The 21,278-nt window shown below is 49.5% G+C and overlaps 2 protein-coding genes across 6 annotated transcripts in view; one reads left to right on the top strand and one right to left on the bottom strand.

Moving 5' to 3' along the window:
- Positions 1-21,278, bottom strand: part of ITFG2 (integrin alpha FG-GAP repeat containing 2) — a 53,304-nt gene that overhangs the window by 7,322 nt on the left and 24,704 nt on the right. For 3 of the 5 annotated variants that reach the window (XR_010127752.1, XR_010127753.1, XR_008492901.2), the window contains one exon: positions 20,338-20,548. The gene's annotated coding sequence lies outside the window, so the exon portion shown is untranslated. Of the gene's footprint in view, positions 1-19,956; positions 20,549-21,278 lie in introns of those variants that run through there. The other 2 variants (XR_008492897.2, XR_010127751.1) reach the window with 1 other exon arrangement.
- TEX52 (testis expressed 52) lies at positions 66-8,355 on the top strand. Its single transcript, XM_054443621.1, is given in 4 exon segments — positions 66-216; positions 1,725-2,275; positions 7,936-8,201; positions 8,204-8,355. Coding segments are annotated over 4 exon segments (915 nt in total). The 5' UTR covers positions 66-144; the 3' UTR covers positions 8,230-8,355.

The following is a 21,278-nucleotide window of genomic DNA, read 5'->3' as shown; positions in this document are numbered from 1 at the left end:
CACAAGAGGCTCTAGGGACAGGTGAGGGCCTCTTCTCTGCATCACCACTCAGGCAGCATCACCATAGCAACCCCAGGAGTAAACAATGGTGCTAGAAAGGGCTTCCCCACAAAGCCGCCCCTCCTGGCTCTGAGGCCTAGAAGAATGGCCAGTAACCGGCAAAGATCACTCAGAGGGCCCAGTCACCCATCTCATATGGAAGAACCTTTCCTGCAGGTAGGGGGTGGCTCATCTCTGCTGCCTACCTTTTTGTACTCCACTGGGCTACAGGCTGTCCCCTATAGTGGGCCAGGCTTTCTTCTGGGCAGCAGACTGCCTGGCCCATACATTTTCTGCTGTCTTCCCCTTTTCATCCTATGACACTACGAACCCAGAGCTCAGAACAGAGAGGAGATGCCTGGCTAGTGCCACATCTCCCAGCCCCACCTACTGGGGTGATCTTGTAGAAATGACTTAGGGGCCCAAGCTCAAGAAACAGGTGGGTTTTTGCAATCAGAAAAGTCCCGGGGGCCAGGCACCGTGGCTCACGCCTGCAATCCCAGCACTTTGGGAGGTCGAGGGGAACGGTTCACCTGAGGTTAGGAGTTTGAGACCAGCTTGGCCAACATGATGAAACCGTCTCTACTAAAAATACAAAATTAGCCAGGCATGGTGGCACGCACCTGTAATCCCAGCTACTCGGGAGGCTGAGGCAGGAGAATCACTTGAACCCGGGAGGTGGGGTTGCAGTGAGCCAAGATTGCACCATTGCACTCCAGCCTGGGCAACAAGAGTGAAACTCCATCTAAAAAAAAGAAAAAGTCCCCGGGGATGGATAGGAGGGAGAAGCATTTTAAAAGAGGCACATTTTTGTTGCAGTCAGGCACTGTGCTAAGTAAGGCCATTTCATTTCACCCAGCATGGTATGCCAAGCAAGAGCACAGACAGAGGGCTTAAGTCCCAGCTGTCACTCAGGCACCAGCACCCTGTGTGAGTCGCCTACCCTTACTGTGTCTTGCTTTCTGCATCTTTGAGATGGGGACGATAGCAATACTTGCTCATAAGAGTTGTGGAGGTTAAATAAGATGCATGTAAGTATTTAGCACAGCGTCAATATGTACTTGCTGCTGTTTATTTCATGGGGGGCAGGGTGCAGAAAGGGGAAGGAGCTGCCATTCTAGATACTTTCTATACTAGCGTTTTAACGACGAGTGGGAGGAAAGCATCAGTGATGGACAAATGAGTATTGAGAGGAGTCTGGGATGGGAAAACCCCTGGCCCTGTTTTCTGGAGGACTTTCCTGGTATGTCACCAAGACCAGGAGCAAGTGAAGGTGGGCTGCCCCCCTTGGCAAGGTAGGGAGCGTTTCCCTTCATGATTTCCTGAGGCCTGATGTGCCCTCTAAGGAGCACCAGTTCCTGGGTGGGAATGTGGGGACGCCAGAATGGAGGAGGGAGGTGAAGGTAAAGAGTGAAAGCTGAGCACAGAGGGTGGGAAGTCAAAGCCAAAATAGGGTCAATGGCAAGAGATCAAAAGATGAGTGACTGTGAAAATGATACGGAACAGCCATAACTTCCGCCGGGAAGGAGAGGGATGGAGATGTGGCCCTGCCAGGACTTCTGTGTCCTGATGAGAACGCTGGGCTGGCAGAGGTTGTGCCTGGGAAGGAGAGCAGAGTGCCTCGCCCACCTTTCTGCACCCCTGTCTGCACAACCTTCCCCAGGCTTCCTTTTGTCTCTCCCTAGATGATCCAGGCCAGCGAGTCCCTCCCACCCTCCCAAACGTGGGCTCAGCGTGAGTTCTTCCTCCCCAGTGAGTCCTGGGAGTTCCCTGGCTTCACCCGGCAAGCCTACCACCAGCTGGCTCTGAAGCTGCCGCCCTGCACAGATATGAAGTCCAAGGTGCGTCAGCGGCTCATCCACCCTTGGAAAGGGGGCGCCCAGCACACCTGGGGCTTTCACACGTGGCTCGATGTGTGCCGTCTGCCTGCCGCCTTCCCCACCCGGCCCGACAGGCCCTACGACAGCAATGTCTGGCGCTGGCTGACCAACTCCAATGCCCACAGATGCCCCCCCACGGAGCACCCCATCCCCCCTCCCTCCTGGATGGGGCAAAACAGCTTCCTGACCTTCATCCGCTGTTATCCCACGTTTGTGGACATGAAAAGGAAGAAGCAGGTGATTTTCAGGACAGTGAAGGAGTTGAAGGAGGTGGAGAAGCTCAAGTTGAGGAGTGAGGCAAGAGCACCCCCACTCGATGCCCAGGGCAACATCCAGCCGCCAGCGAGCTTCAAGAAGTAAGATGGCGCCTCCGCAGGGAGCCCACCAGCCTGCCCTGCCCAGGTGACCCCTCCCTTTCTAACCGGGGACTCTGTCCTTCCCTCCTCTGGCCATCTGGAAACCAAACTCTTTTCTGAGTGTAGCTGAAGGACGAGGTGGAGACAAGGGAAGAACAACAAGTGGAGGCATGGAATTTCACTAAAATCTGGGGGACAGCTATGCAGGTGACACCTGCTAGGCACTGGGGATATGGAGAAGTGTGTCTCAGTGCCTGCCCTCAAGGAGTTTTGCAAAGATAGCTATCAAAAAAAGGCTACACATGCAAAGGGCCCAGGGTGTGAGACAGAGGGTGTTGTAAGGAAGTCAGTTATTAATGTAAAGAACTGGAGTGAAAGCTGTAGCCCAAAGGCCTGGAGTACAGTTCCAACCCCATCACCACGGTGAGGTGCCCAGCTTCTCCAGCCTCAGCTCCCTCACCGATGAAGGGGGGAGCCTCAGGTACCGACCTCACTGTGGGAGGATAAATTGAGCTAGTGAATATGTGGAAGAACTGAACAAAAGTTAGATGTTATGGCAGGGCATGGTGGCTCATGCCTATAATCCCAGAACTTTAGGAGGCCGAGGCGGCCGGATCACCTGAGGTCGGGAGTTCCAGACCAGCCTGACCAACATGGAGAAACCCCGTCTCTACTGAAAATACAAAATTAGCCAGGTGTGGTGATGGGTGCCTGCAATCCCAGATGCTCGGGAGGCTGAGGCAGGAGAATCACTTGAACCTGGGAGGCGGAGGTTGCAGTGAGCTGAGATTGCGCCATTACACTCCAGCCTGGGCAACAAGAGAGAAACTCCATCTCTAAATAAATAAATAAATAAAATAAAAGTTAGATGTTGTTACAGAAATTCAGGAGAGAAGGGGTGCAGCGACCTGGAGTGCCCCCGCCACAGGAAGGCCTCATGGGGAAGTCAGGGTTCAGGCTGGAAAGCCAGCAGACAGCTAAAAGCAGTGGCTGAGGCCCCTCCAGGCAGGGCTGAGAAGTCGGAGCGGAGTCAGGAACGTGAGAGGAGCCGCTGTGAACCCCGCAGCTCCCCCTCCCGGCCACCCTGGGAACTCACGGATGCTTCCCAACTGTGTCCAGCCCACGCACTACGCATGCAAGAGTAACAAGAAAGGGGGAAGGCAATGAAAAGGAATGTCTCAAATTCCAATCCCAAGGGCAGGACCAAAGCACTGGGAAGCTGGAGTGCGAGGCTGTGAAGATTTTTAATCTGAAAAAAAACAAAACAACAAAAAAAAAACAGGCCAGGCGCGGTGGCTCACGCCTGTAATCCCAGCACTTTGGGAGGCCAAGGCGGGCAGATCGCCTGAGGTCAGGAGTTCGAGACCAGCCTGGCCAACATGGTGAAACCTCGTCTCTACTAAAAATACAAAAATTAGCTGGGCATGGTGGCAGGCGCCTGTAATCCCAGCTACTCAGGAGGCTGAGGCAGGGGAATCGTTTGAACCTGGGAGGTGGAGGTTGCAGTGAGCCAACGTGCCACTTGCACTCCAGCCTGGGTGACAAAAGCAAGACTTTGTTTCAAAAAAAAAAAAAAACGCCAAAGGTTGGTGACTTTGAGAGATCAGTCTCCTTTGTGGGGACCCAGGCTTCTCCCTGCCTCCCTGCTACCCTTGCCCTGAAGATTGCCAATTGCTGATAGGTGCTGACCCTGGCAAAGGGGAGAAAGACTTAGAGCACTCCAGAGAGACTCACAGTGGCATGTCAGTGCCAGGTGGTGTTCTAAACACTTCTCTGTATTATTTAATCCCCCAGGACCTTCTGAGTAGAAACTATCATTAACCCCATGGTTTTTTTTTTTTTTTTTGAGGCAGAGTCTTCCTCTGTCGCCCAGGCTGGAGTGCAGTGGTACGATCTCGGCTCACTGCAACCTCTGCCTCCTGGGTTCAAACCATTCTCCCTGCCTCAGCCTCCCAAGTAGCTGGGATTACAGGCTCCTGTCACCATGCCTGGCTAATTTTTGTACTTTTTAGTAGAGACGGGGTTTCTCCATGTTGGCCAGGCTAGTCTTGAACTCCCGACCTCAGGCCCAACTCGGCCTCCCAAAGTGCTGGGATTATAGGTGTGAGCCACCGTGCCCGGCCTCATTAACCCCATTTTACAGGTGGGCTATCTGAGCTGGACAGGTCGAGTATCTTGCCTAGCCGAGTATGATGATTCATGCCTATAATCCCAACACTCTGGGAGGCCAAAGTGGGAGGATCGCTTGAAGCCAGTTCAAGACCAGCCTGGGGCACCATATGAGACTCCGTCTCCACAAAAATATCAAAAAATTAGCCAGGCATGGTGGCACATGCCTATAATCCCAGCTACATGGGAGGCTGAAGTGGGAGGACTGTCTGAGCCCAGGAGGTCCAGGCTGCAGTGAGCCGCCATCACTGTGCCACTGCACTCCAGGCTGGGCAATATGGTGAGACCCTAGCTCAAAAAAAAAAAAAAAAAGTTCCCACAGCAGGTGGTTAAGGTGGTTACAGGGTGAAATGGCACAGGGCCTAGCATACAGAAGGGGCTCAATAGATTGTATCATTATTAGTATGGTATCTCCATGAGAGTAGGATCCTTGTCTCACATGTTTACTGCTGTAGGCCCAGGCCCTGGAGCGAGGAATGAAGGAATGAGTCTCAGACAAGTCTCAGACAAGGAATTAGGTCCCCAGAGAAGGCAGGACACATAACAGGATGTGCCACATAATAACCTTTTGGTCAACGACAGACCACATATACCACAGCGGTCTCATAAGATTATAATGGAGCTAAAAAAAAAAAACCTCCTGCCTGATGATGTTGAAGTTGTCTTAACATTTTAGCACAATTACCTCATTTTAAAAATAAATTTAGTGGACCGGGAATGGTGGCTCACGCCTGTAATCCCAGCACTTTGGAAGGTCGAGGCGGGCAGATCACTTGAGGTCGGGAGTTCAAGACCAGCCTGGCCAACATGGTGAAACCCTCTCTCTACTACAAATACAAAAATTAGTCAGGCCCACTGGTGGCACATGCCTGTAATCCCAGCTACTGGGGAGGCTGAGGCAGGAGAATCACTTGAACCCGGGAGGTGGAAGTTGTAGTGAGCTGAGATCACGCCACTGCATTCCAGCCTGGGTGACAGATCAAGACTCCATCCTGGGAAAAAATTAAAATAAAAATAAATAAATAAAATAAAACAAATTTAGCGGCCGGGCGTGGTGGCTCACGCCTGTAATCCCAACACTCTGGGAGGCCAAGGCAGGTGGATCACCTGAGGTCAGGAGTTCAAGGCCACCATGGCGAAACCCTGTCTCCACTAAAAATACAAAAACTAGCTAGGCATGGTGGCGGGGCCCTGTAATCCCAGCTACTCGGGAGGCTGAGGCAAGAGAATCGCTTGAACGCAGGAGGTGGAGGTTGCAGTGAGTCCAGATCATGGCCACTGTGCTGGAGCATCAGGGACAGAGTCAGACTCCATCTCAAAATAAATAAATAAATAAATAAATAAATAAATTTAGTGTCACCAAATCATGTAGTGTTCATGAAGTCTACAATAGTGTACAGTAATGTCCTAGGCCTTCACTTTCACTCACTCACTCTCCACTCACTCACTCACTCACCCAGAGCAACTTCCAGTCTTGCAAACTCCATTCACGGTAAGTGCCCTATACAGCTTTAAATCTTTAATCTTTTTTTTTTTCAGATGGAGTTTCACTCTTGTCGCCCAGGCTGGAGTGCAATGGTATGATCTCGGCACTGCTCACTGCCTCCTGGATTCAAGCGATTCTCCTGCCTCAGCCTCCCAAGTAGCTGGGATTACAGGCACATGTCACCACGCCCGGCTAAGCGAGACTCTGTCTCAAAAAAAAAAAAAAAAAAAAAAGACTCTGGGCCTGGCGTGTTGGCTTATGCTTGTAATCTCAGCACTTTGGGAGGCCAAGGCGGGTGAATCACTTGAGGTCAAGAGTTCGAGACCAGCCTGGCCAACATGGTGAAACCCCATCTCTACTAAAAATATAAAAAATTAGCCAGGAGTGGTGGTGCACCTGTAATCCCAGCTACTCGGGAGGCTGAGGCAGGAGAATCACTTGAGCCTGGGAGATGGAGGTTGCAGTGAGCCGAGATCACGCCACTGCACTCCGGCCTGGGCAACGGAGTGAGACTCTGTCTCAAAAAACAAAACAAAACAAAACAAAAACAAAGACTCTGGATCAGTCAGTGAGCACATTGAAGTATTGAAGCTGTAGGGACCCAGAGGACTTCAGACATAGAATGAGATGTAAGCATGATCTTGTTGGGGAAATACAACATTTACATGTAAACCTAGCAGTTCTGAATCCTGGCAGCCCATTATCATGACCTGGGGCTCTTTTTTTTTTTTTTGAGACAGAGTCTTGCTCTTGCCCAGGCTGGAGTGCGGTGGCATGATCTGGGCTCACTACAACCTCCTCCTCCCGGGTTCAAGTGATTCTCCTGCCTCAGCCTCCCGAGTAGCTGGGACTACAGGTGCCTGCCACCATGTTTGGCTAATTTTTGTATTTTTAGTAGAGACGTTGTTTCATCATGTTGGCCAGGCTGGTCTCGAACTCCTGACCTCAGGTCATCTGCCCACCTCAGCCTCCCAAAGTGCTAGGATTACATGTGTGAGCCACCACGTCCAGCCTAGGGGCTGGTTTTTGTTGTTGTTGTTGCTGTTGTTTTGGGTTTTTTTTTGAGACGGCGTCTCCCACTGTCACCCGGGCTGGAGTGCAGTGGCACAATCTTGGCTTGCTGCAGCCTCCGCCTCCCGGGTTCAAGCGATTCTCCTGCCTCGGCCTCCCGAGTAGCTAGGATTACAGGTGCCTGCTACCACGCCCGGCTAATTTTTGTATTTTTAATAGAGATGGGGTTTCACTATGTTGGTCAGGCTGGTCTCGAACTCCTGACCTTGTGATCCACCCGCCTCGGCCTCCCAAAGTGCTGGGATTACAGGTGTGAGCCACTGGGTCCGGCCTAGGGGCTCTTTTTTCAAATGCTGAGGTTTGAGCCTCCCTCTGGAGATTCTAACTGGCCTTGAGGGAAGCGTGGGTAGGTTGTGTTTAAAAGTTCCCAGGGTGATTCTAATGTGTAGCCAGGCTGAGAGCCTCTGCATAAACCAACAACAGCAGAAAGGGGACTATCTGCTGAACCAGGGGCAAAGTGTGTTGAGTCATAGAAAATTGGCCACTATTCAGCTGTGTTAAAAGAAACAAAAGTCTATTTCCTACTGTTGGACCCAATACCGCAGGCTTGCTGAGAAGAGGCAGTTATCCAGTTGAGTTGAGTTCTGTGACCTTCCCACTGTCACTGCATTAGTGGAAAAGGTGAGACTTGAAGGACAGTTAGAATCTGGACTGGGATCTGGATCATAATATTATATACAGTATGTCAAAAGGATGGAAGGCTTACTAGCTGTACGACATTATTTCACCAGCCTAACACCAAAACACACATAAGGTGCAGGCCATTTGGCATAGGTCAATATCCGATTAGGCGGAGAAACAGAAGGGATTGCCTGCCGCCTGATAGCTAACTAGCTTGTGGACAGCGGCATCACCCTTCCCCTTCCCCGTCTCTCCACTGGGCCTGGATCTCTTGTTTGACCTCTCTGTTCTCTCCATACCCTTCTCCCAACAGGTACCGGCACATATCCGCTGGTGGGAGGTTTGAACCCCAGGGCCTCCAGCTCACGCCCAACCCGTTTCCCAATAATTTCGCTAGGAGCTGGCCCTGCCCAAACCCTCTGCCCCACTACCAGGAGAAGGTGCTAAAGCTGGCCTTGCTGCCCAGCGCGCCCCTGAGCCAGGACCTCATAAGGGATTTCCAAACCCTGATAAAGGACAGAACTGCCTTACCCCTCCACCATCTCTCCAAGGCACAAGCAAGCAAATCCCCAGCAAGGAAGAGAAGAGAAGACCTGGACACTTCTAGAAGGGCTTCCAGAGGGGTGGGGACGATCGTGGTACCCAGAGCCCCAGGCTCCAGTGTTCTGAATCAATGCTCCTTCAGCAAGAGGCCCTGGGGTAGCAAAAGGACTCTGGCTTCTGCAGAACAGCCTCTCCACCATCCTCTCAGCCTCAAGCCACCTCTGTACCCTAGGCTATTGGAGACTCAACTGAAATTCTAAATTGTTATATTTCTTCCTTGGAGGACTCTCATCGAAGGTGGGAGGACTGCAGCCAGGAGGCTGGGTAGAGCAGGGAGAACAGGGAGGGACTCCAGTTCCTAAGGAGAGGAGAAGTGGGAAGAAAGGGGTGTGTGTGTGTGTGTGTGTGTGTGTGTGTGTGTGTGTGTGTGTGTGTGTGTGTGTGTGTGTGTGTGTGTGTGTGTGTGTGTGTGTGTGTGTGTGTGTGTGTGTCTGTTGGGGTGGGGGAAGAGGCGCTGTAAGAAACGTGGATAAGAAGAAGCTATCTCCACTCTCATAACCCATTGGGAATGAGGCTGGGATTGGTCAGGGTATAGAAAGCCTCTTAGGCAAAAATAACCACAATGCCACCCCCTCCCTGGACCATTTGATGTCTGGACAAAGACCAGACACAGCTGTGCTTGGCTGCAGGGCCCCATACAGGGTTTGGAGGAGGAGAGGTCAGGTCAGGGCTGGTGCTGGAGAATGGGAGAGTCAGGCCCCAGGAAGGCTAACCAGGTCTCAGCAGAGGAACAAGAGTAGAACAAAGTAGAACTTCAAGGTAAAAGAGCGGCCTCTCCACACCCCGTTGGGGATACCTGTGGGGGGAAGGGTGTGGAGGACTTATGCCAAAAGAGCAGTCAGCCCAGAGGCCTTGGGCCTCAGCTTTTTCTATCAGGGAGTCAAAGACCAGGGGTAAAGTAGAGGCAGGCAAAGCAACAGTCAGAATGGTGTTGGCCCTGGCTGGGGTGGAGATGGTTGGGGAGGGCGATGGGAAGGTGGCTGGAAGGGAAGAAGCTGAAATGGTGGGGGCCCTACCTCACCTCCTCCCACCCCCATCACATCGCCACATTGATGGTCGCACCTGCTGGGCTTCTCTTGGCCTCCTGCCCACGGCCTTCTTTGTCTCCATTTCTCTCAAGCCCTGCAGGTACCTGGGAATCAAAACACCACAGGGCTCTAGTGCTGCTTTAACCACTAAGCAGCAATGTGACCTTTGGAAAAGTCGCTATTCCCTCTGGCTTTCAGGTTCCTCGTCTGCACAATGGGGACCATTAGTTTATAAATAAATGGAATAAATACAAGAATATAGATGAAGGACCTGCAAAGTGTGTAGCACACTGGCGGCCCTCCAGAAATGAAGCCGTCAATCAGTGTTCATAGAATAAAAATAGTAAGTAGATAGAATATTATGTAGCCATAAAAAGAAATTGAGTATCGATAGATGCTACAGTGTGGATGAAACTTGAAAACATCATGCTGAGTGAAAGAAGCCAGACACAAAAGGCCACACACGTATTGTATGATTTCACCTACATGAGGTACCTAGAACAGGCAAACGTACAGAGACAAAAGGTGAATAGAAGATATCAGGGGCTTGCAGGAAGGGCACGGGGAGTCACTGATTTTTTTGGGGGGGTTTTTTTTTTTTTTGGACAGTCTTACTCAGTCACCCAGGTTGGAGTGCAGTGGCGTGATCTTGGCTCACTGCAACCTCCACTTCTTGGGTTCAAGCAATTCTCCTGCCTCAGCCTCCTGAGTAGCTGGGACTACAGGGGTGCGCCACCATGCCCGGCTAATTTTTTTGTATTTTTAGTAGATACGGGGTTTCACCATGTTAGCCAGGATGGTCTCGATCTCCTGACCATGTGATCCGCCCACCTCAGCCTCCCAAAGTGCTGGAATTACTGGGATTACAGGCGTGAGCCACCGCACCCGGCCAGGAGTTACTGTTTAACGGGTACAGGGTTTCTGTTGGGGATGATGATGAAAAAGTTCTGAAAACAGACAGTGGTGATGATAGCACAACACTGTGAATGTACCACCTCATGCCACTGATTTGTGTACTTATGAATGATTAAAAGGTAAACGTTATGATATGTATATTTTACACATTAAAAAATTTTAAAAAAGAATACATGTTACAACATGGATAAACCTTGAAAACATTATGCTAAATGAAAAAAGCCAGACACAAAAGGCCACATACTGTATGAAATGTCTAGAACGTGCAAAGCCACAGAGCTAGAACGTGAATGGATGCTTCCCAGATGCTGAAGGAGGGGAGAACTGAAAATATTTTTGAACTAGATAGGGGTAGTGGTTGCACAACATTGTGAATACACAAAAAGCCACTGAAGTGTATGTACACTTTAAAATGGTAAATTTTGTGTTATGTGAATTTCATCTAAATTAAAAATAATATAATACATCGAACTCTTGTAGAGTGTTTCTCAGTTTCCTTCTAATGCCACGTCCATAACTGTCTTACGTGGTCCTTCTCTTTGCTCCTCTCTCCATGGTGTATGTGCGATGGGGTGTGTGAGGGCAGAATTGAGGGGTGAAGGAGCGCTTCCTGAGTGCTCCACGGAGTGCCGGGGCTCTGGGAATTTACCCATTCTCCTCACTCTGGATTAGGAATGAGGGTGGAAAGGAGGGTTCCCTTTACATAGGATCCAAAAATGTCAGAGCTGGGCAGGCCATTAGAAAACACGCCTAATGACCTCAGACTTCAGACGGGCAAAGTGACTTCAGACGGGAGAAGTGACTCGCTCCGGACCACGAAGCCAGGCAGCCTCCTGGCGAGAGGACAGGAGGGGTCTGCCGGAGCAGGGACTGCAAGGCCTGTGCTATCATCTGCATCTTGGGCTACTTGCCACCTCACAGCGAGAGGCCCTGGGCATGGTTACAGGGTCTGCAAGAAGATTTAGGGAGTGGGAGAAAGAAAGCCATTGGGATTCTTGAAAACAAGCTGCCTACTCTCTGGCCTTAAGCTAGGGGCGGGCAGAAAGGAAGCTGCACTCACACAGGCTCCTGCCCCAGCAGACCCTGCTCACCCAGAAGCTCCCAGCCTCTAGTCAGGACTTCGCCCCGCCCCACCACCTTCCAGCCCTGCTCTCCGGAACAGCCTCTGCTCTGCAGCAGCACCCAGGCTCTCTTGTTTATCGGCCAGAGACACAGAAGTAAGGCTTCTGGCGCCCCCTAGCTCCAGCAGGCCATGGGGGTCTGCGGGGCAGCAATAGCAAGCCCGCCACCTTCCGGGCCTGGGGACCCTAACGAGGCAACCCCCACCCAGGCAGGTGCAGTGGTGTGCACCTGTAGTCCCAGCTACTTGGGAGGCTGAGGCAGGAGGATCGCTAGAGCCCAGGAGTTCCAGACCAGCCTGGGGAATACAGTGAGACCCTAACTCAAAAAAAAAAAGAAAAGAAAATAACCCCAGCTCAGCCTACATACACTTGGCTGGCAACCATGAACAACCTCCTTACTCCATCCTCACACACGAATGAACCTAGAGGTCCTGAAAGCCTTTGGTGGGGTGGGGTGGGGGGGATCTCTGTATCTGTATCTACCTAAAGATCCACTCTTTCACCACAGCTGGAGTGCAGCTCTGAGAGGGAGGCAGGGGTGAAGGCATGGACACCCCTTTGCCCACATACTTCACTCCCCAGGACACCCTGTGCCCTGCTGAATGCCACCAGCTTCATGGACAATAGTTAATCCCAGCAAAGGAAGTCTTCCCAGCCATTTCCGGGCCAACAACTCCCCTCCCTCCACCTCTCCCTTTCGAAGCCTGATCTTGGTGTCATGACCTGAGTTGCTGACGCAAGTTCCTGAGTTGCTGGGAGCTTTAGGAATGGCTGGGGCCAGGGAGTCGGGAAGCTGTGGGGACTGGGAACCCCTGGGGGACCATACAGGGCCACCCACGTTGCCAGTCATGCCCTGCCAGGGTTGTCTCATCTAATTACCATGCCTCAAAAAGCCCCATAGCTGCTCCTTGAGATGACAAATCTGAGCCAAGATCCCCTCTGCAGACAGCCCCCAACTCACCTTCCAGCTTCCCTGGGACCCTCCAGCCTTCATTTCAACTCATTGCTGCCTCACTTGCTCAGAGCCCCTTGTCTTCATGCCTCTTTTCCACCACTGAGCCCTGTCCTTAGTTGTGCTGCCACCGAGCCACACACATTTGCTCTTTTCATTACACAGTGTAAACAGTGGCTGCTGCCTACCTGCCATTACAGTTAGTGGTTCCTGTGGCTATTCACATAGTTGCTCCACTTATGTTAGTCCCAAGCCAGTTCATTCTCTGCCAGTCCCAGGGCAGAGCCTCACGAATGCCTCCATGCTTGTAAAGAATGTTGCTGCATCTTGCCGTTGTCCAAATTCCAAGACAGGAATTTCGATGTGTGGCTTCCCTTAGACCTCCCTTATGTTTACCGGGTGTTTATTGAACACTGACACTAGGTATCATGACATGGTTCCCAAACAATAGTCAGTGACTTCTTTAGTCTGAGTATCACTAGGAAGGCGAGGTCGTGTCCAAGGGTGCCAAGTGCAGGCCCACAGGTTAGGCAAGGAGGAGGGAAAAAATACAGGGGAATGGAAGCGGGAAACAAAAAAGATTAACAAAGAGGGAGGGACAGGAGGGCTGAAGGTAGGTCCTGTATGATTTCCATCTTGGAGATACTAAACTGAGGCATACAATTTACTATTATTTAATTTATTATAATTATTATTTTGAGACAGGGTCTTGCTCTGCTGTCCAGGCTGGAGAGCAGTGGCATGATATTGGCTCACTGCAACCTCTGCCTCCTTGGTTCAGGTGATTCTCCTGTCTCAGCTTCCCAAGTAGCTGGGATTACAAGCGCACACCACCATGCTCAGCTAATTTTTGTATTTTTAGTAGAGACAGGGTTTTGTCACAATGGACAGGCTGGTGTTGAACTCCTGACCTCATGTTATCCGCCCACCTCAGCCTCCCAAAGGGCTGCGATTACAGGCATCAGCCACCATGCCCAGCCTTATTTTATTTTTTTTGAGACAGGGTCTCACTCTCACCCAGGCTGGAGTGTAGCTGTGTGATCTCAGCTCATTGCAACCTCTACCTCCCAGGCTCAAGCAATCCTCCCACTTCAGCCTCCTGAGTAGCTGGGACCACAGGCATGTGCCACCACACCTGGCTACTTTTTTTGTATTTTTAGTAGAGATGGGGTTTTGCCATGCTTGCCCAGGCTGAACTCCTGGGCTCAAGAGGTCCTCCCTCTTTGGCCTCCCAAAGTCCTGGGATTACAGGCGTGAGCCACCATGCCTGGCCTAGTTTACTACTTTTTGCTATTCTGTCTCATTCAAACTTCACACCAACTCTACAGATTATGTGTTATTTCATTTTTATAGATGAAGAAACAAATGCCAAAAGATTAAGCACTTCACCCAAAGTCACCCAGCTAGTACAGGGACAGAGTTGGAACTTTTTTTTTTTTTTTGAGATGGAGTCTTGCTCTGTCACCCAGGTTGGAGTGCAGTGGCACGATCTCAGCTCACTGCAACCTCCACCTCCCGGGTTCAAGTGATTCTTCTGCCTCAGCTTCCTGAGTAGCTGGGACTATGGGCGCACGCCACCATGCTCACCTAATTTTTGTATTTTTAGTAGAGACTGGGTTTCCCTGTGTTGGCCAGGTTGGTCTCGAACTCCTGACCTCAGGTGATCCACCCACCTCGGCCTCCTTAAGTGCTGAGATTACAGGCATGAGCCACCGTGCTTGACCATGAGTTGGAACTCTTGATCAGACTCCTCTGAGTTCACACCATGCCATGCTCAGGCTGCTTTCATCAACACAGCCAAAGCACTTGACCTCTTCGTGCCTTGGTTTTGTCATCCACGAAACAGGAAAATAATCCTAGTGTCAGAAATATAAAATGTTGTCCTTGCCTGGTAGCCTTTGGAAGATCCACCTCTTTGGGATGGCAGTAGGGAGGTGTGCTCTCCTGGCAGCACAGGGTGCCTGGGGCCCTTGCTGGACAGGAGAATTCTGGAAAACAACCTCATTCCTGTCTTCAGCATATCTGACAGGCCCAGAGGAGAAAGCCTGAAATAGAACTGGCTGCCCTTAACCCTCCACGGGTTCAAGAGAGCTGTTTGTCTAGCTCTGAATAACCCATTCTATAAAGAATATTCCGGGAATTTCCTTATGTGGCAGAGCACTGGACTGGGTGATTTCACTGGGCCAGAGGAGCTCTCCTCTCCATCCCCACCAGCAGAGACAAGAATTGGCACTATTCAGCCTTGAGGAAAGAATGTTGAAAAGATGGAAAGATCCTTGAAGGCATGAACGGCTATGACAAGGAAGGTGGGATACAGTTCATCTCTATCTCTGCTAGGCTTGGATAAGAGGGCATGAACTTTGAATATAGCCACCAGGACTTAGATTTAAAAAAGAACTTCCTGATAGAATTGAGATTCTATCAGGATAGAGGAAAGGAGCTGTAGAATCTATTTAGATCAGTGCTCTCCAACAGAAACATAATGGAGCAACATCTATAATTAAAATTTTTTGTTTGTTTTGAGACAGGGTCTCACTCTGTAACCCAGGCTGGAGTGCAGTGGCATGATCTCGGCTCGCTGTAGCCTCTACCTCCTGGGCTCAAGCAATTCTCCTGCCTCAGCCTCCCGAGTAGCTGGAACTACAGGCGCATGCAACCATGCCTGGCTGAATTTTTTTTTGTAGCGACGAGATCTCACTATGTTGCCCACACTGGTCTTAAACTCCTGGCCTCAGGTGATCCTCTTGCCTCCCAAAGTGCTAGGATTACAGGCTTGAGCCACCACACCCGGCCTAAAACATTTCTTACCTTTTTTTTTAAAAAAAAGAAAACAAGGCTGGGCGTGGTGGCTCACGCCTGTAATCCCAGCACTTTGGGAGACCGAGGCGGGTGGATCACGAGGTCAGGAGATCAAGACCATCCTGGCTAATATGGTGAAACTCTGTCTCTACTAAAAATACAAAAAATTAGCTGGGCGTGGTGGCAGACACCTGTAGTCCCAGCTACTCGGGAGGCTGAGGCAGGAGAATCGCTTGAACCCAAGAGGCAGACGTTGCAGTGAGCCGAGATCGTGCCACAGCACTCCAGCCTGGGTGACAGAGCAAGACTCCATCTCAAAAAAAAAAAAAAAGAAACACATGAAATTAATTTTTATTATTACACTGTTATTATTATTATATTATTGTTATGTATTTTATTTAACCCAATAGATCAAAAATATTATCAATATGGGTCCAGGCACAGTGGCTCACGCCTGTAATCCCAGCACTTTGGGAGGCTGAGGTGGGTGGATCACGAGGTGAGGAGATCAAGACCATCCTGGCCAACATGGTGAAACCACATCACTACTAAAAATACAAAAATTAGCCAGGCGTGGTGGCGGGCGCCTGTAGTCCCAGCTACTCAGGAGGCTGAGGCAGGAGAATCGCTTGAACCCAGGAGGCAGAGGTTGCAGTGAGCCTAGATCATGCCACTGCACTCCAGCCTGGGCAACAGGGTGAGACTCTGTCTCAAAAAAAAAAAATCAATATAAAGTAATGCAATCAATTAGAAAATAATTCATGAGATGTTTCACATAGTTTTTTGTATTGTTTTCAAAATCCGGTGTGTGGTTTATACTTGCAGCATATCTCAGTTCAGACTGGCCACATCTCAAGGGCTCAATAGCCATATATGTCTAGTAGTTATTGTATCAGACAGCATGAGTTTAGGATCACCAATAATTGTCTGACACCCAGTGGTAAATGCAAGGTGTGGTCTGGTTTTATCTAAAGACAGAAAGTGTTTTAGGAGGCCTTTGTGCCTGAGGGCTTATCAAGCTGGAAGGCCAAGAGAACCTTCCTTTTTAAGCCCTTCTCTGCCCCTTCATCACTGCTAGAAATACAAAAAAACCAGAGCCCTCTGGCGAGTCTGAGAATGTACTCAGTGATACTCCATGTTCTCCGTTCTGTAGAGGGAACGAAGGCTCTGGCAGCCTAACAGATTCAGTGGGATGGGCACTGTGCCAGGGTGATTGAGCAGGGGGATCCAGGACAAGGGCTTGGTCGTGGTATAGAAAAGTTAACCCTATTCTCTCCACAGCAAGGGACGATGTTCTGCACTGCAGCCAGTCTGCTGTCTTGCAGATGTGAGTGACTGGCCATAGGAGGAGACGGGCCTGACAGAGGGGATGGAGAAAGGCCAGTCCACCCCCTTGCCCCAGGCGGGTTTGGGGACATAAGGAGGACAATCCCAGACTACCCTGTCTTACCTGCACTCTTCCCTCTGTCTGTGGCAATCCTCCAGGTGTCTGCATGGCCCTCTCCATAGTCACCTATGCATAAATGTCATTGCTTCTAAAAGAGCCACTCTGCCCAGCTCAACTCCATCACTTTCTATTCTTGCCCTTTTATTTCCCTTTTTCTACAAAAAAAAAAATTGTATTTGGATTTTATTTAGAATTTTATTTATTTTGAGACAGAGTCTTGCTCTGTCGCCCAGGCTGGAGTGCAGTGGCGCGATCTCGGCTCACTGCAGGCTCCGCCTCCCAGGTTCACGCCATTCTCCTGCCTCAGCCTCCCGAGTAGCTGGGACTACAGGCACCCGCCACCACGCCCGGCTAACTTTTTGTATTTTTAGTAGAGATGGGGTTTCACCGTGTTAGCCAGGATGGTCTCGATCTCCTGACCTCGTGATCCACCTGCCTCGGCCTCCCAAAGTGCTGGGATTACAGGCACCCGCCACCACACCCGGCTAATTTTTTTTTGTATTTTTAGTAGAGATGAGGTTTCACCATGTTGGCCAGGCTGGTCTCGAACTGCTGGCCTCAGGTGATCCACCCACCTCGGCCTCCCAAAGTGCTGGAATTACAGGCATGAGCCACTGCACCCGGCCATCTTTATGAGATTGAACCTACCTACTTATGAACCTGGTAGATCTCGCCATTTTTTTTTTTTTTTTAGATTCAGGGGGTACATGTGCAGGTTTCTTAGAAGGGTACAGTGCATGGTGCTGAGGTTTGGGCTTCTATTGATCCTGTCACTCATAGAGTGAACACAGTACCCAACGGGAAGTTTTTCAGCCCTACCTCCTCTCTTTCCTTCCCCGCTTCTGGAGTCCCCAGTGTCTATTGTTCCCATCTTTGTGTCCATTTGTACTCATTGTTTAGCTCCCGCTTATAAGTGAAAACATGCAATATTTGGTTTTCTGTTTCTGTTTTAATTTGCTTAGGATAATGTCCTCCAACTGCATCCATGTTGCTGCAAAGGACATGATTTTGTTATTTTTTATGGCTCCATAATATTCCATGGTGTATTTTCTTCAGCACTTACCACCACCTGAGGTTATAAATTTAGTTGCTCATTATCTACCTTCTCCATTAGAATGTGAACTCCATGAGGGCAGGGACCTCATCTGGCTCTCCACTGTACACCCAGGGCCTAGCTCAGTGTCCAGTACATAGTAGGTGCTCAATAACTACTTTTTTCTGAATGAAAAAAACTTCATTCAGAGAAGAACCAATGCAGTGAAGGAGCCATATTTCTTACTTTCATTTTTTCTCTCAGCATTTCTGAATTTAGATCCATTCACTTCAGAGAATAACAGACATTTTCCAAGTGTCTTGGACGAGAATATGCTCACTTCTTCTACTCCTAACAGTTCAGAATGGCTTAATCTTCCTGAATAGTTGGATGAAGTTTCTTCCCCCTCTGTCTCATTATTAGAGACCAATGGAGTTATTCTTTGTTGATTAATTAATTGTTTTTTTTTTTGAGCCGGAGTTTCACCCTGTCACCCAGGCTGGAGTGCAATGGCGTGATCTCGGCTCACTGTAACCTCTGCCTGTCAGGTTCAAGCGATTCCCCCACTTCAGCATCTGAGTAGCTGGGATTATAGGCATGCGCCACTATGGCTGCCTAATTTTTGTATTTTTAGTAGAGACAGCGTTTCACTACATTGGCCAGGCTGGTCTCGAACTCCTGACCTCAAGTGATCCATCTGCCTTGGCCTCCCAAAGTGCTGGGATTACAGGCATGAGCCACTGTGCCCAGCTAAATTGTTTTTTTGTTTTGTTTTTTTAATTCTCTGTTAGGTAAAAAAATTATGAGGGGAGGAAACTGAGGTGTCATGGGCAAGGCCAGGCAACTCAGCCAGCCTCACAACATTCCCCACATTCTTCACTATCATAGCAAAGGGGTGTCTACAGTCCTGCAGAAAGGTCTCAGAGCTTTATATTGCTAGAACAATATATCCCATTCTTCTGGCAGTCTGGGGGAAGGGCAGAGACTATGCCTTGTATTTACAAAGGAAGAAACCAAGAAACACAAAAAGGCAAGAGGGATTCTCCTTACTGCTGAGTTTGCCCTGAGATGGTAGTGAGACAGTACTTGCTTGAGTTACAGAACACAGGGGCCAACTCTCTTCCTACTCCACAGCTACATTCCAGAGAATGGCATTTTCGGAGCACAAGTGGTTTCCAGGGCCAGGCAACAAAGGACTTATCAGACTAACTGGAAAAGAGAAGCTGATGTCCCCAAACCCACTCCAAACTCCAAACTCCAAAGTCTCCATTCTATGCCCCAGGCACATTTACTCTTCCCTGGGGTGCAGTGTATAGACCTGAGCTCACTTGAGAGCCTGGGACAGCCCATCCATGTTGGCAGGCTGGCTCCCTAGAGCCATCTCATCCTTGTGAGTTGATAATTTAGCACAACTCCCCCAAAGGATGCATTAGTAAAGGACTCTTGAAGATGCTGAAGAATTTTCAAACCAAAGGAATGAATTGCTAAGAATAAAGTAAGTTGGAGGAGATGCTTTTCAGCTTGGGGCCTGCCCAGCATCACGCTGTGTGTCACTCAATAATCTATCAATTATAGATTATAGTTAATCCTGTTGAAATGACTACAGGAACCCAGCAAAACATGCCAGAGGATCCTCTTTGACCTCTATCCCAAGCAAACATATGGTGGTAATGGATGTCAAGACATGGGAGGGAGCTGGAAAGTTCCACTAAAGCTAAGTCTAAATGAAGCTGGGCTCTGGGTGGGACAAATCTTGAGAGATAGCATCCTATTGCAGTTTGGTTTTCCTTCCGTGTTTATCATCTCTATCAGTATTCTCCTTTAGGCACAGTGTAAATTGAATAGAACTTGGGAGAGAGAACACAAGGACTGGACTGCCTGCTCTGCTATATCATAACTGAATCTTGGGCATATTTTCTAAGAATTTTTTTCTTTCAGAGACAGTGTCTCGTTCTGTCACCCTGGTTGGAGTTCAGTGGTGCCATCATAGCTCACTGCAGCCTCGAATTTCTGGATTCAAGTGATCCTCCCACCTCAGCCTCCTGAGTAGTTGAGACTATAGGTACATAGTCTCACACCTGGCTACTTTTTAATTTTGTTTTTTGTTTTTGTTTTTGTTTTTTTTTTTTTTTTGAGACAGAGTTTCACTCTTGTTGCCCAGGCTGGAGTGCAATGGCGCAATCTCGTCTCACTGCAACCTCCTCCTCCTGGCTTCAAGCGATTCTCCTGCCTCAGCCTCCCAAGTAGTTGGGATTACAGGCGTGTGCCACCATGCCCAGCTAATATTTTTTTTTTTTTGAGACAGAGTCTCTCTCTGTCGCCTAGGCTGGAGTGCAGTGGTGTGATCTCAGCTCACTGCAAGCTCCACCTCCCGGGTTCACACCATTCTCCTGCCTCGGCCTCCTGAGTAGCTGGGACTACAGACGCCCGCCACTGTGCCCGGATAATTTTTTTGTATTTTTAGTAGAGACAGGGTTTCACCGTGTTAGCCAGGATGGTCTCGATTTCCTGATCTCGTGATCCGCCCGCCTCAGCCTCCCAAAGTGCTGGGATTACAGGCGTGAGACACTGCGCCTGTCCATGTCCAGCTAATTTTTTGCATTTTTAGTAGAGACAGGGTTTCACCATGTTGGCCAGGCTGGTCTTGAACTCCTGACCTCAGGTGATCCACCCGCCTCAGCCTCCCAAAGTGCTGGGATTACACGTGAACCACCGTGCTGGGTCCTAAGACTTAATGTACTAGTTTCCTGGGGATGCCATAACAAAGTATGTATCACAAACTTGAGTGGCTAAAACAATAGAAATCTGTCATCTTACAGTTCTGGAAGCTGAAAGTACAACAGGAAGGTGTTGGCAGGGTTGGTTCCTTCTGATAGCTGTAAGGTAGGGTCTGTTCCACGCCTCTCCCTGGCTTCTGGTGGTTTGCTGGTCATCTTAGGTGTTCCTTGGCTTGCAGATGCATCATCCCGACCTCAGCCTTCACGTGGCGTTCTCCCCATGTACATTTCTCTCCGCGTCCAACTTCCTCCTTTTAATAAGAGCGCAGTCATATGGGAGTAGGCTCATCCTAATGACCTCATCTTAACTTCACCATATCTGTAAAGGCCCTATCTCTAAATGAGGTCGCCTTCTGAGGTACTAGGGGTTAAGGGTACATTTGGGGAGTGAAGGAAACAATTCAACCCGTAACACTTTCTTTCCCTCTAAATGGGGATTAGAATACAGTATTTCTTCATATAATTGCAGTGGTTGTGAAAGTGTCTCAAAGAGGCTTGGTTCCTAGAAGCTCAGTAGACATGGGGTTTGTCCGAACGTGCATGTGCCTTGGAGCTGTCTGAGTCAGACTGCACCCTCAGGGAGCAGGGCTCAGGTGAGATAATCACCCTGTGAGTGTCCAACACAGGTAAACAGGTGCTCGGCCAATGCGTTTCTCTGATGGTGAAGAAAAGGCTGGAGAGAAAAATCTGCTGATAAGCCAGGGCTAGAAAAAGTCTGATACCAAGTGCTGGAGAGGATGTGGAACCTCAGGAGCCCCCGTGTGCAGCTGTCTGAGTGTGCACTGGTAAAAACACTCTGGCAATATGCCAAAAAGGCAAAGCTGTATATGGGATGTCCCAGCAATTCCACTCCTAGGTGTAGGTGTATACTCTAGAGAAATGCCTACATAGGTGCCCCAGGAGATGTGTGCAAAACTATTCACAGCAGCATTGTTTGTTAGACCTAAAAATGAAAAATAACCTACATTTCCTCAATGTCAT

This window comes from Pongo pygmaeus, chromosome 10, assembly GCF_028885625.2.
Source record: "Pongo pygmaeus isolate AG05252 chromosome 10, NHGRI_mPonPyg2-v2.0_pri, whole genome shotgun sequence".
In the NCBI taxonomy this organism is placed as follows: Eukaryota; Metazoa; Chordata; class Mammalia; order Primates; family Hominidae; genus Pongo; species Pongo pygmaeus.
Note: the sequence above shows the minus strand (reverse complement) of the source record. Positions and strands in the feature narration are given on the sequence as shown.